Source organism: Ostrinia nubilalis, chromosome 4 (genome assembly GCF_963855985.1).
Source record: "Ostrinia nubilalis chromosome 4, ilOstNubi1.1, whole genome shotgun sequence".
Classification (NCBI taxonomy): Eukaryota; Metazoa; Arthropoda; class Insecta; order Lepidoptera; family Crambidae; genus Ostrinia; species Ostrinia nubilalis.
This window is the reverse complement of record NC_087091.1, coordinates 16,494,495-16,507,231: the sequence shown is the minus strand read 5'-3', so window position 1 is coordinate 16,507,231 and position 12,737 is coordinate 16,494,495. Positions and strand designations below refer to the sequence as shown.

The 12,737-nt window shown below is 37.3% G+C and overlaps 2 protein-coding genes across 2 annotated transcripts; one reads left to right on the top strand and one right to left on the bottom strand.

Annotated features, from left to right (window-relative positions):
* The first annotated feature begins 1,491 nt into the window (after positions 1 to 1,491).
* LOC135071278 (ubiquitin-like protein 4A) lies at positions 1,492 to 2,647 on the top strand. Its single transcript, XM_063965071.1, has 2 exons — positions 1,492 to 1,666; positions 1,785 to 2,647. Exons 1-2 carry the CDS (start codon positions 1,619 to 1,621, stop codon positions 2,184 to 2,186), a joined length of 450 nt encoding a protein of 149 aa, XP_063821141.1. The 5' UTR covers positions 1,492 to 1,618; the 3' UTR covers positions 2,187 to 2,647.
* Positions 2,648 to 2,736: 89 nt separating this feature from the next.
* On the bottom strand, positions 2,737 to 12,291 carry LOC135071275 (uncharacterized). The gene is made up of 10 exons (XM_063965067.1): positions 12,117 to 12,291; positions 11,401 to 11,615; positions 10,491 to 10,637; positions 10,316 to 10,404; positions 9,151 to 10,233; positions 8,171 to 8,457; positions 6,645 to 6,758; positions 5,522 to 5,609; positions 5,186 to 5,281; positions 2,737 to 4,595 (listed from the first exon to the last, which is right to left on the bottom strand). The coding sequence occupies exons 1-10, from the start codon at positions 12,246 to 12,248 to the stop codon at positions 4,486 to 4,488; spliced, it is 2,361 nt and encodes a 786-aa protein (XP_063821137.1). The 5' UTR covers positions 12,249 to 12,291; the 3' UTR covers positions 2,737 to 4,485.
* Positions 12,292 to 12,737: the final 446 nt, after the last annotated feature.

Genomic DNA, 12,737 nt, shown 5'->3' with positions numbered 1-12,737 from the left:
TAATGAAAAATAGATTTGTAATAGATCTAATATTTCAAGTAAGTAGATAACATACCCATTAAACAGAAAAGTAAATAAGAGTTTAAACTTCTGTAGAAGTTAAAACACAGCTTATTTAAAAGAGTCTCTATCTCACAAAAAACATAACACTGAACAGCAAACTTTATCACGCCCGATACGGAGGAACTTAATCAACTCAACGTAAACGACAGAAAAGTTTATTTACAGTAATATTGCACCAAATCTGAGAAAATAACTTCACACGAATCAATTCGCCGGTTAAAAACTCAAACTCAATTGACAGACATTTTTTTTCATTTGTCAAACTAACAATACTACCAACATAAGGACACTAAACAATTATTTTTAGTATGGTGGTATTGATCCGCGGGTTCCCCTGCTATAGTGAAATCAATCCAAAATGCACTTTATTGCTTAAGGGATAAGGTTGTATATCAATTGCTACATATAGAGACTAGTCTTTGTATGAGAAGTGTCTACCCACTGGCGCACACCGTTGATTTTTCGTCGGCCGATAGTTTAGTCGGGCAGTTGATCAGTATGGGAGTGCGCACACTACACCGATTCGATTTGGCCGATTCTTCATACAATTTAAAATCGGGCACAACTATCGACCAACTAAAAAACCGACTCCAAAAAACCTACACTAAAAAGTAGAAAAATAATTACTAATTACCTACTTATTTATTAGGACGAATTATTAATATTTGTGTAGGTATACCATGATTGATACTTCTGGAGTCGGTGCCAAGATTATGAAACATGTAAAGTTTGCCTGCACCGACTCCAAAAGTATCAATCATGGTATACCTACACAAATATTAATAATTCGTCCTAATAAATAAGTAGGTAACTAGTAATTATTTTTCTACTTTTTAGTGTAGGTTTTTTGGAGTCGGTTTTATTTTTTTTATAAAATTTTACTTATTTCTTGCTTTTTAGTTAACTAATTATTACTGAAGGTAGGCAGTACATTGAGACCAAAAAAAAATTGGTTCATAATCGGCGGAGATATTGCGTATAAAAAAGTTCATCCCCAATTTTCCACCCTTGGGGGTGAAATATTTAAAATAACTAACTTACTCATTGATAAATGAGTGCAGTACATACAGCAAGCGAGAAAAAAGCACTTGTCAGAGTTGCGAGCGTTTTTGCTTATATTCATCGCCTAATGCTTCAACCACACCAACGCAGCGCGTGCAGATCGCCATCACCGGCGCGATCATAGGCGACCTGTCATTGGCCTATGATCGCGCAGACGATGGCGATCTGCATGCGTTGGTGTGGTTGAAGTTTAATTTTATTATCGTGTTATTATTATTCTGTCTAATGGCTTCAATGCAATGGTGCGAATTTGATGATTGCCTCAACTCTCGTTGCGCGGCCTAGAATACAATAAAAAGGATGGATAAAAAGACAAAGTTCAAAGTCAGAGAACCAGAGAACGAAAAAAAATTGGTTGACGTTGACATCAATGACAGAAGTCACGTCATTCAAAAATATTTTCGCTTGGTTTGGTGATCAAAAAAATATAATTTATCAATAAAATCTTGAGATAACATTTTGCAAAATCAATGAATACGATTTGAAATACACGATGAAGATAACTATAAAAAAATTGCAAGGCGGTGAATGTACTTTGGAGGTAAAACCTACTCACAATCATTGGCTCACACAACGACGCAGCGATATTATTAACATTTCAATCTTAGATTAATAAAATCTAAGATTTCAATACATGCTTTAATGATTAATTGTTTCAGGTTCTACCAACAACATGTATATCTGAAATCAAACGACAAATATCAGAAAAGCTGAAAATTCCTGTCGAGGAACAAAAGCTCTTACTACTTGGGCGAACGTTAACCGATGAACAAACTGTACAGTCGTATCCAACGATAAAAGATGGTTCAAAACTTAATCTAGTTGTTAAGAAACCAGATGGTTTATATGAGGCATCGATTAAATATTTCAAGAAACTGGGAATGTCGGATGCTGAAGCAGTTAACAAGGCGCATCGTCTCCTAAGAGTAGTACAGGATAAGTTCAATAAATTATCTTGGGACGACATCGACAGATTATCAATGGACTGTCTGTTGGATGAAAGGGGATGCCGCCCGATGGTGCAACGGGATCTAGATAACGATGACATGTTCAGCTTGTGACACTGCTACTATAGGTCACATGCCTATCTGTATCAGTAATACGAATTTAAAAATAAATTTTTGATGAATTAACAAACATTCTATTAAGCAAAACTTTTAAGCTTTTTCTTGTTGTTTTCAATTTAAATAAGTGTGCAATTAATAAATGATAAAATTCATTAACATACTCCCTTAGTTTCCTATAGGCAAACAAGACAGTAGAGTATAATGGAAAGCAATGCTCTTTTTATTTAATCAAAATGACACCTCTAATTTTGATCACCTGATATGTATTTATATTGTTTGTAATCTTTACGCTTTCATGTTCATTTGTGTAGTGATGGTTGTTTTACTTTAAGTGTGGTGTAAATATTTTTCATGTCCTTTCATTAGTATAAGATTTAAAAACTCATTACAGATGAAATTAGGTTGATAAATATTATTCCATTGTTAATAGCTGAATAAAATACTTTTGTTTTGATCATGCATCATTTTATTTTCATACCTTAGATTAATATTGATGGCAAGTTAAAATACACAGACTGTTTTCAATGACTTAATTAACATCAAAACTTATGGTACACAAGCAGCCTGAGTATCATGCAGTGTGATGCTTCCATACATTACATACAATAACAGCTGCATGTTTGGTTTTTTTGTAAGCATAAACCCACAGCTGCTCTGTGCCAAAAGATTAAAATAAATAAATGCAACTGTCAATATCTGTATTTAAAATAAATTATACTGATTCATTTCCATTCTAACATTCAAAAACTAATGCATTTTTTTTGTATAAAAATAAGTAAATAAAGAAAATTATTATTAATGGTCATATAGTAAAATTTAGCTACATAACATTCTAAAAAAGTAATAAAAGAGTTGCTTTTTACATATACCCAATCAGAGAAAGGTACAACAGTTATAAATATTAATGCAGTTATGAATTAGAGATCAAAAAATTAGACTCCGGTTTAGCATAAGATGTTAGCACATAGGCACTTCACTTAAACAAACCTACATTCAAACATTCACAACCTCGTATGAGCCTAAATTGTTGTTTACGTTTAGCTTAACACAGTAAAAATATTGTTAGGTATTATGATAAATGGGGGATAATATACTTGTATATAGTATACATACATAGTAGTATATAATATCTATCTGAAGAACTAGCTTTAATTGTGTGATAGAGATGATGTTCTAAGACAGATGCTAAATAATAGTTACATAAAGTGAATTTGAAAATAACAATGCTTACAAGTTTTTTTTAAATAACAATTAGTTTCAAATATGTACATCCGGATGAAACTCATCAATTACTGATAGTGGAAAGTAAAAACAAAATAATGGGCAATAACTAAAGTAATGTTACTCTAACAAACAACTAAAAGGTCGGAAGCTTACAATTAATCCATCAGATACGTATAGTGAGGATTTATGTAACTTATAAAGTTACAAATAAAGTTGTATCCTATAATACATTAACGAACTCTACACTACTACACAATATTAATACATTGTCCGAGTTTCCTTGAAACTAGTATGTCGATAAATTCAATCGTAATAAAATATGTTGACGATCTGTTTTAATAAAAATACAGTTTCATATTGCTTTAGTCTGAAAATGTCGGCACTTTGTCACATCAAAAGTAATTCATACTAAACGAGTTAAATCAAACTGATTATTATGTGGGAAATTACATAAAAAGGAAGATCTAGGTATGTATTAAATAAGCACCAAAAGATATGAATAGTGGATACCTTATCTTCAGTACCAGACAGTATGCCAGAACCTAAATTTCATTTTCTGAGAATACTGTTTTTAGTTAGCCTTTGTAGTAATATCATTCAAACCACCTTATAATGTAGGTACGTATCGCGATAACAATTTATACATAGCCGACTAACGTTGCGGCAACTACGAATTTTCGAAATATATTTACAATGTTCATAATAATACCTTTCGGCTTTAATTGTAAATAATAATAATGGCAGATCTGAGTTACATCTCACTTTGAATTAAAATCGATTGCCTTTTTGTACATACAGCCATTACATTAAAAAATAAAGCTGCGTTTGAGATAATAAAAAATATAGGAAGAACAACTCAAAAATAAAGTAATGCAATCTTACTGCATCTCTCGGAAATGGTCCTCCCCAAAAGGATTTCGATATACTTTTTTTGTGGCTCTATCGCACTAACCTTATGAAATGAGTGTGAGTGAAATAGGAAATGTTTCAAAATCGTTTTGTGGAGTTACCCAGTACACCGGGAGAGCAGTAGTCGGTGAGTATCTGAATTTGAGGCAGCTTGCTAGGTTCAGTCATAGTCGCTGTCTTCCTCCTCCGAAGACTCGTCCGAGCTGTCGGGGTGGTTCTTTGTGATTTCGATGCAGTTGTCCACATCGGTCAGTCTTTTTAACGATTTTCCTGGAAATAAATGATTTGTACAATGAAACTGTTCAAATTTACTGCTTAGTAATAAGGTCAGTATTTATCAGCTTTTATTTCTACAAAATATTTTATCTTTTCCAAAAAACACAGTAACATGAAGTGCAGTCATAGGCGTTGTCATATACATGTAAGGGTCTGCCCTCCAAAAATAACTTAAAAACAAGTCAAAGGAGGTATGAAGAAATTGAGAGGAAAGCTGTTGACTTGTGTAGGAATAGGAAGTGACAAGGCAAGGGTAAAAGTGACAAGGCCACGATAGCTGAATGGTGAAGGGGTCGGACTGGCCGACTCGTGATCCGGGGAACGCGGGTTCGGTCCCCGCCGCCGCTCGACTATTGTGGTGAGCTCACTCGTGACACAAGCATATTTAGCTTAGTACGAGGGGCTAACGGGAGTATTAGTAATTTGTGTAATAACAAATTACTAATAATCTTTAAAAAAAAAAAAAAAAAAAAAAAAAAAAAAAAGGCAAGGGTAAAAGTGACAAGGCAAGGGTAAAAGGTGACAAGGCAAGGGTAAAAGTGACAAGGCAAGGGTAAAATTGAAAGGCAAGATGGTAGATATACCTGTGAGTGTGGTGAGCAGGCGGTTCTCGTGTCCTGGCGGCACGTTAAGAGGACCCAGCTTCTTCGCTAGTTCTCGCGCGCGGTCAGCTCCTGAAACTGTTAGACATAATACAAATTAGAACCTAAATCAAACCTTTATCGCAACTACATGTCGATCGATAAATTATTAGAAAGGTTACGGTACTATTCTCTACTTTCGTTCCCACTGCTACAAATTTTGTGTAGCCAAGATCTACAGCTTGACTGTGACCAACCAGTGAAGGTCAAGTTTGTCTTGGGGGCAAAGTTAACTGTCACTAAATACTGTCAATAATTAAAAGGGCTATTATTTCTTACCTCTGGAACCTTCTTGACTCGCGTCCTCCGTCATGGCCACTCTTTCAGTTCTGTAAACGCCGCTGACGAGGTCCCACATGAATAGGCACTAGAAACGAAAACTCGTTTAGTTAGTGTAGACTATCGTAGTAATAATTTGCCTACCGTGTCAAAAGCGTTAGAAAGATTTACTATTTCTTTATTTGCGACGCTGCGCTAGCGCCGACTACGTCACAGCGTCGATGGCGACGTCTTGATAGTGTCGACGACGTTCGAGAAACGCTGAATGGTGATACCAGTAGTACAGTCAGCGTCAAAATATTTCGTGACACCAAAGTAAAAACGTTCACAACACGTTTTTGTTACAACCGAAATATTAGGTGGAATTGTGTAAAGCAATCTTTAATCTTTATCATTTGACAGTTCATAACGTACGATTATTCTGTCAAACGGTTTGTTTAACTGACTTTATAGTACGTTATGAACTGTCAATGATTACGATTGCTTTACACAATTCCACCTAAGGTTGTGTTATCAACTTTTTGGCTACTTTGGGTGTCACTAACTATACTGGTCATCATAAAAATCGGCCCACCTACGTTTTACAGGAAAACTCGTTTCTACTGACAATCATGGTGCCCCAACAATATTGGTGTTATTTGAAAGCCTAATAAATATCCAAAGAAAAACACATTTAATTTCATAATAAACGATTAACATAAACGCGATATACAATCAATGTGACTTGAAAAAAGACCTAACTTTAGGCTCACCTCTGGGATCAATTAGACCAATTTTTATTGTTATAAAACCAAATAATGATCTCACGTGTCCTCTTTAACAGATGGATAGCGATTAATCCCAACTTAACAGTTTTATGGCCATAAAAGTTGGCTCAAGCGTAACTACCTATTTTTTGAAGAAGTGACTCTGGATCCTTCTAAAGACACATTTTTGGGGTAAAAACCTTTCCTTTAATGAAATGAACTTTAGAACTAGGCTTTTAAATGGTGCCAACATTTGTGGGAAGTGGGAATGCATACGTTTGAAAGTGCTTATCGCTGGAGGGGCGAGATTTTTGTGATGACAAGTGTATTTGACGCTGACTGTACGACCGGTGCCAGACGGTGCACGGTCCACTGACCTCGGCGGCGTACTGGCGGCGGTGCGCCAGGCAGCCGGCGCTGGCGTCGGTGCAGGCGGCGCACTCGCCCGCGTCCGCTCCCTCTGAACTTGCCCACAGCCACATCGCGCACAGCTGGCAACACAACATAAACGTTAACTCAATAAATACGTGAACAGGCGCTTATAGGCTAGATGTGTACCATCCTAGACTGCGTCTCACTTAATATCACGAGTTTTGCGGTCAAATACCTGACTTGTTCTGCATTAAAAAAAAATGTAATGCAAAATAATAATCTGTTAGGACCGAACCGTTAGACGCGGAGGGTAAAGAAGAAGCAAAATAAACATCTATAGTTCATTTCACCTAAGATGATCCGTATGACACTTCAAGGTTATCCATATTACGCATATGTATGCAGAATATTTTTGAAAAAATATTTGTATTTTATTAGCAATATAATAAAAAAAAATTAACTACTTGTCTTGAAATATATAGTAAAATCTGAGTCTATTGATTATTTATTTCGATTAAATACGATGTAAAAATATTTTTTATTTAATGTACGCAATGTGTGAAACGGAATAGATTTAGTGTTGAGGTATTTGATGTATAACAAAATCGATTATTTCCGCGATTCATTAATCGATTGCAGTGAATACTTAGTTATTAAAAACATCACAAAAATCAACTATATTTTTCGATTGTTGACTTTAATAAACGCATTGAAAATAAATTAATAGTTTTTAATTTAAAGAAACAGAACCAGTACTTTTTAGGAATCGTTTTTTTGAACACGAAGTCCATGGAATTTGAATATCCCAACTAATATTATAAATGCGAAAGTAACTCTGTCTGTCTGTTACGCTTTCCCGCTTAAACCTCGCAACCGATTTTGATGAAATTTGGCATAGAGATAGTTTGAGTCCCGGGAAAGAACATAGGATAGTTTTTATCCCGGTTTTTGAAACAGGGACGCGCGCGATAAAGTTTTTCTGTGACAGACAAAATTCCACGCGGGCGAAGCCGCGGGCGGAAAGCTAGTTATCAATAAAAAATTGTTACAATAATATTTGCAATTAAAAAAATCATGTCTTTTGTTAAATAACACCTATACAAAATATTTCTCTAAAAGTAGGTTTTACTAAGTCTTAGAAAAAAATCGATAGATAAATCGCTATGGTTTAGTTATGTGACATCTCTATAACTTTCAAACTCGAAACGTCATACGAATCATCTTAGGTGAAAAAGACTAAGTAAAGGTTGAGTGACACGACACTGCGCTGCACATCGTTTACAAACAGCGAACCTCCCGCAGCGGCGCTCTAAATATCAAGAAGTATTTCAGAGACGCGGCGCTGTGCACTATTGCGCGGCACTTACTATGTAATAATAATACATACTCACTACAGCGCCGCCGCTCTAATGTCGCTTTGATTCGTACCGGCGTGGCACTACAGTGCAGTGCCGTGCAATGTATCTTTACTATTTCATAGATAATTTCACTATTAAATAACAAATATTAAATAAAAAAAATCAAAACATACCCCAGAAAGACACCCGCTCGACTGGCACACATCAATAACATGGCAGCCCCAGTCGAAGCAGTAGATAAACTTCTTCCCGTTTATTTTGCACAGTCGCCCGCAGACTTCGTTGCACAGTAACTCCGTGTCAAGCGACCTTTGTTGTGCCCTAATTGTAAGTGGCGGTAGGGCTCCAGAATTGGAGCAGATGCGTTCCCAAGCTCCCGCGCCGACGGCCTGAAGAGGGGCGTAGCCCGCGCCGTGCGCTGTGAGGTGGAGCGCTACGTGGTAACCCGATATGCAGTCATCTGGAATTTACGAATGAAGGGTTAGGTGTAAAAATGATGATGATGATGATTTACTTCATTTTCTGAAGCTTTCAGGTGGAAAATAAGCTGGGTAAACTGTTGAATTTTCTGGAGTAATCAGTGTTCAAACTATACTGGTCAGATACAGGAAAACTAGTTTCTACTGACACAATCATGGTGCCCCAACAATATTGGTGTTATTTGAAAGCCCAATAAATATCCTTAAAGAAAAACACATTTAATTTCTTAATAAACGATTAACATAAACGCGATATACAATAAATGTGACTTGAAAAAAGACCTCACTTTGGGCTCACCTCTGGGATCAATTAGACCAATTTTTATGGTTATAAAACCAAATAATGATCTCACGTGTCCTCTTTAACAGATGGATAGCGGTTTAGCCCAACTTAACAGTTTTATAGCCATAGAAGTTGGCTCAAGCGTAACTACCTATTTTTTGAAGAAGTGACTCTGGATTTTTCTACATACACATTTTTGGGGTAAAAACCTTTCCTTTAATTAAATGAAGTTTAGAACTAGGCTTTTAAATGGTGCCAATATTGGTGGGAACTAGTGGGCAGTGGGGATGCAATGATGCATACGTTTGAAAGTGCTTGTCGCGGGAGGGTCGATTTTTGTTAGCAATTACATAATTGAAAATGCATAAGCATATTGGTTGGTTTAATATACCTTCTGAGTCAGTGATGATGGAGGTGATTTCGTCGTCGCTCTCAACGAAGTATCTCGTGAAGAATTTGCTGCATTTGGAGTTTTCCGAGTGCACTAAATACGGGTCCTGCGCGCTCACGGGGCAGTCCGATAGCGTCTTTGAGGTGTTGTCGTGTACTGAAACTGTCTTCAAGGAGCCGTCATCGAGCATCTCCATAACGCGGTACTCTGATTCGCTGTTGCGGTCAGACTCCAACGCCGCCAGCCCCGAAGGCTTCGGTTGACAACTGGTAGTCGGCGACGGAGGCCGGCTGATCTGATTGTGAGCCCGTAAGACCACGCACTCCACCGGCGGCGATTTAGGACGCCGCGGCTGCGGTTTGCTCGTCGACCCTATAAAATATTTCCTGTTGCTTCTGAGGACTCTGTAAGGAACTATGTTTTCGTTGTTGTCCTCGGAGAATTCGTATTTTTTGTCAGCGAGGCGACGTTTGCGGAACATGCTGAGCTTCTCGCACTTGGTGTCGGCTTCCTCGACGAACTCGTAGGCCTTCTCGGCGCTGACGCGGTGCGCCTCGCTGAAGCGCGACATGCCTTCGGGCGGGCGACGGCGCGGACTGCGCAGCGGCGGCGAGATAAGCGTGCGAATTGCCGGCGCCGGCCCTTCCCACTCTTCCAGCAGCGCCGGCAGCGGCCCCAATAGTAACTCGCCCGCGTCCAACGTCACCCGAGCACCCATAACCGGCGCCTCACCCTCTAACTCCGAAAAATCCGCGAGAATATTCGCCACAACGTTACTCTGATACTTCGGCGACTGAAACGGCGCCGAGGCCTCCGAAAACGGCGTCCCCGGATTCGTGTCTATCGAATTCGTCTCCTCCCGGTCTAAAGAAAACTTGCTATCGTCCATCGCCTCGTTCCGCTCGTGGTCGGGCCGCACGAAGTCGACCTCGAGAATGTGGATGAAGTCCGTGTAGATGATGATCTGGTTGGAGTAGGCGAGCTGTACGACCGGCTCGTACATGCTCGAGTCTGACGTGCAGAAAAACTTTGTGTGGATGGCGAAGTTGTGTTCCAGGCACCGCTTGCCCCAGTTCAGATCGTCTGAAAAACAATTTGAGAATGCATCAAGTTTAGAACCACAAAATGTTTCAAATGTACTGATATGAACTTCTATCTTAGATACCTTCATCTCTAGAGTAAGCAGCACATTTTTTACAACCTAAATGAGGTACTCCAATAACGCTGAGGTAGGATCGTTCTGAGCATGAGTCTCTGCAACAAAAAATAGCACAATTAGATTCACTAAACCTGTGTCTCTAAATAGTTTTGAAAATGAAAAAACAAAAATGAATACTTACGCAATACCATATACCACGATAACACCAGGGTTGTGCTTCCACTGAGCCATGGAAATTGTAACTTTGCTATCGACGTCATCACCAAACAGAGGTGCACTGTGAACCGGTTTCACTATCCGACCCGGCACCCATAGCATAAAATGCAACCTAGAAATAAACATAGTGCTCACTGATTTTTGTTTCAATTGAACTGAGTATTGTAGAACATAATAAAAAAATTGAATGATGTAATTGATACATTAAATGATTGTGACTAATTGAATGTTGATACACATAATAATTACATTAAATAAAATGATAATAAAAAATAATTCGCCTAGCATTATCAATAGTAATTAATTGCATCAGCCCACCAGTTTGCATGATATCTGACATTATAAATAATAAATAAATAATAAATATTTATTTTCATAAAAAGCTAGGTACAATACAAGGCAACAGTAGTTATTGCACTAGGCTCGCAGACCTGTGTCGCAAAAACTATAAGTGGGTTTACAATTTTTTAAATATTATTTTAAGTAGGTACTGTAGCTCCGGTTCATACTAATGAATTTAGAATAAGAGCATGTGACATTGCCATGTGGCATGCACAAAGTGTGCATGTTCCTTAAGTGTTATAATGTAAGGTGCTTTGTCTCATACTAATGCACTACATACTATGAAGCAGGTGGCCAGGCTTTTCCAAGGATTTCCAAGGACAGTATGAAATTTCAAACAGATTGTTGTAATGCAACTATACTTCTACCTGGATTAAAATTTTCAATTAAAACAAACATTTATTTGACCATGAGGGTTCATGGTTGCATAAGACCTTGAATACAATAAACTTTACGTCTTGTTTTGCTGGTACTAAATAGGTTAATGATTTAATAAAAATAAAATTTTTATAAATAGCAAACAAAATACTTACGTAAACTTTGAACTCTCCCTAAAATAAACTTGTGTATTGCAACTGTACGTAAAGCTTAGTAGGAACTGCCCACACTGGGAGAAGCCCATGAAGATGTGCTCCTGCAGGTATGACATTGGCACGATGTCCATGAGGCAGAATCGAAGCCGGGGCGGTATTCGATCAAACAGTTTGCGGCTCTGCTCATGTCGTTTTCTTGATGTGCACCCAAACACCTTAAAGTGGAAATGATAATGACGGTGACAATGTTATCTTATAAATCAAGACAAATCTGTATCTCAATGATTTACAGACAAATTGGCAAAAGTAGTATTTGAACATGGTACTTTTAAGGTCAGAAAAAATTAACAATTTTTTAGACCAGCTTTTATTTAGATTGTGATTGAATTGAAATCCAATCAATTATTGAGTATGGAATAATTTCTTAGGTTTATTATTTTAAATAATTTAAACCTTTAAGGGATTTTTGCATCTCACAACAGGGAGAAGTAACATTCTACAATATTTTTTTTTACATTACTATCCAACATTACGAGCTACGAGGTTCACTCGACATCTGTATTTTAAATGAAATAATTGTAGATTCATTTTAAAATATACATACATTACAGTACATTCCAAACATAATTCATTACCTATTCAGGCGATCGAGAAACAAATCTAAGATGCTCTCTTGTATACAGAAAAATAATCTAAATTAAATCAATAAGGCTTACCTCCCTATTGAATAATTTGTGCACAATATTCGTGTTACTGGGTAGACTAGTTTTGAGACTGTTGGTATTCGATTTTTCACACCCATTTTTATCAAAAGAATTAAATTTTTCAAGTTCATCAGCAGAATCCATGTTCGTTTGTTTGACTGAAATTTATTTTGACAAATTATTCAAGGTAGACAACTGCAAGAAAATAACATCACAGACAACAAATGTGAACTCTGCTGCTCTATGGTATAATGCTTGCCATCAACGGCACGACTTATAGCTCATTTTTGTCAATAAAGGGAGGCTAAAACTTAAAATTCATCACTCAAAGCCATGACGTTACTTTTCAATCAAATTAAAAAGTAGAAAGTCAAGCTGTCACTGCTGTCAGCCAGGGTACGGAAACTTCCATACTACGATCAAACTTGCTTCCAAACAGCGACTTCAGTCGATAAATTCCAATACTTTTTTTTTTTTTTTCTTCTTTATGGCTCTCGCGGATTGCGTTTAGCCACGACGGGGTTCTTGATTTTTGCGTTCAGTTTTGCCATAAGTTTTGCGGACATTGCGTTTAGACAGGGTGGGATTGGGTTAAAGTTAAAAGGTAGGGAAACGAATCAATTACGGAAGGAA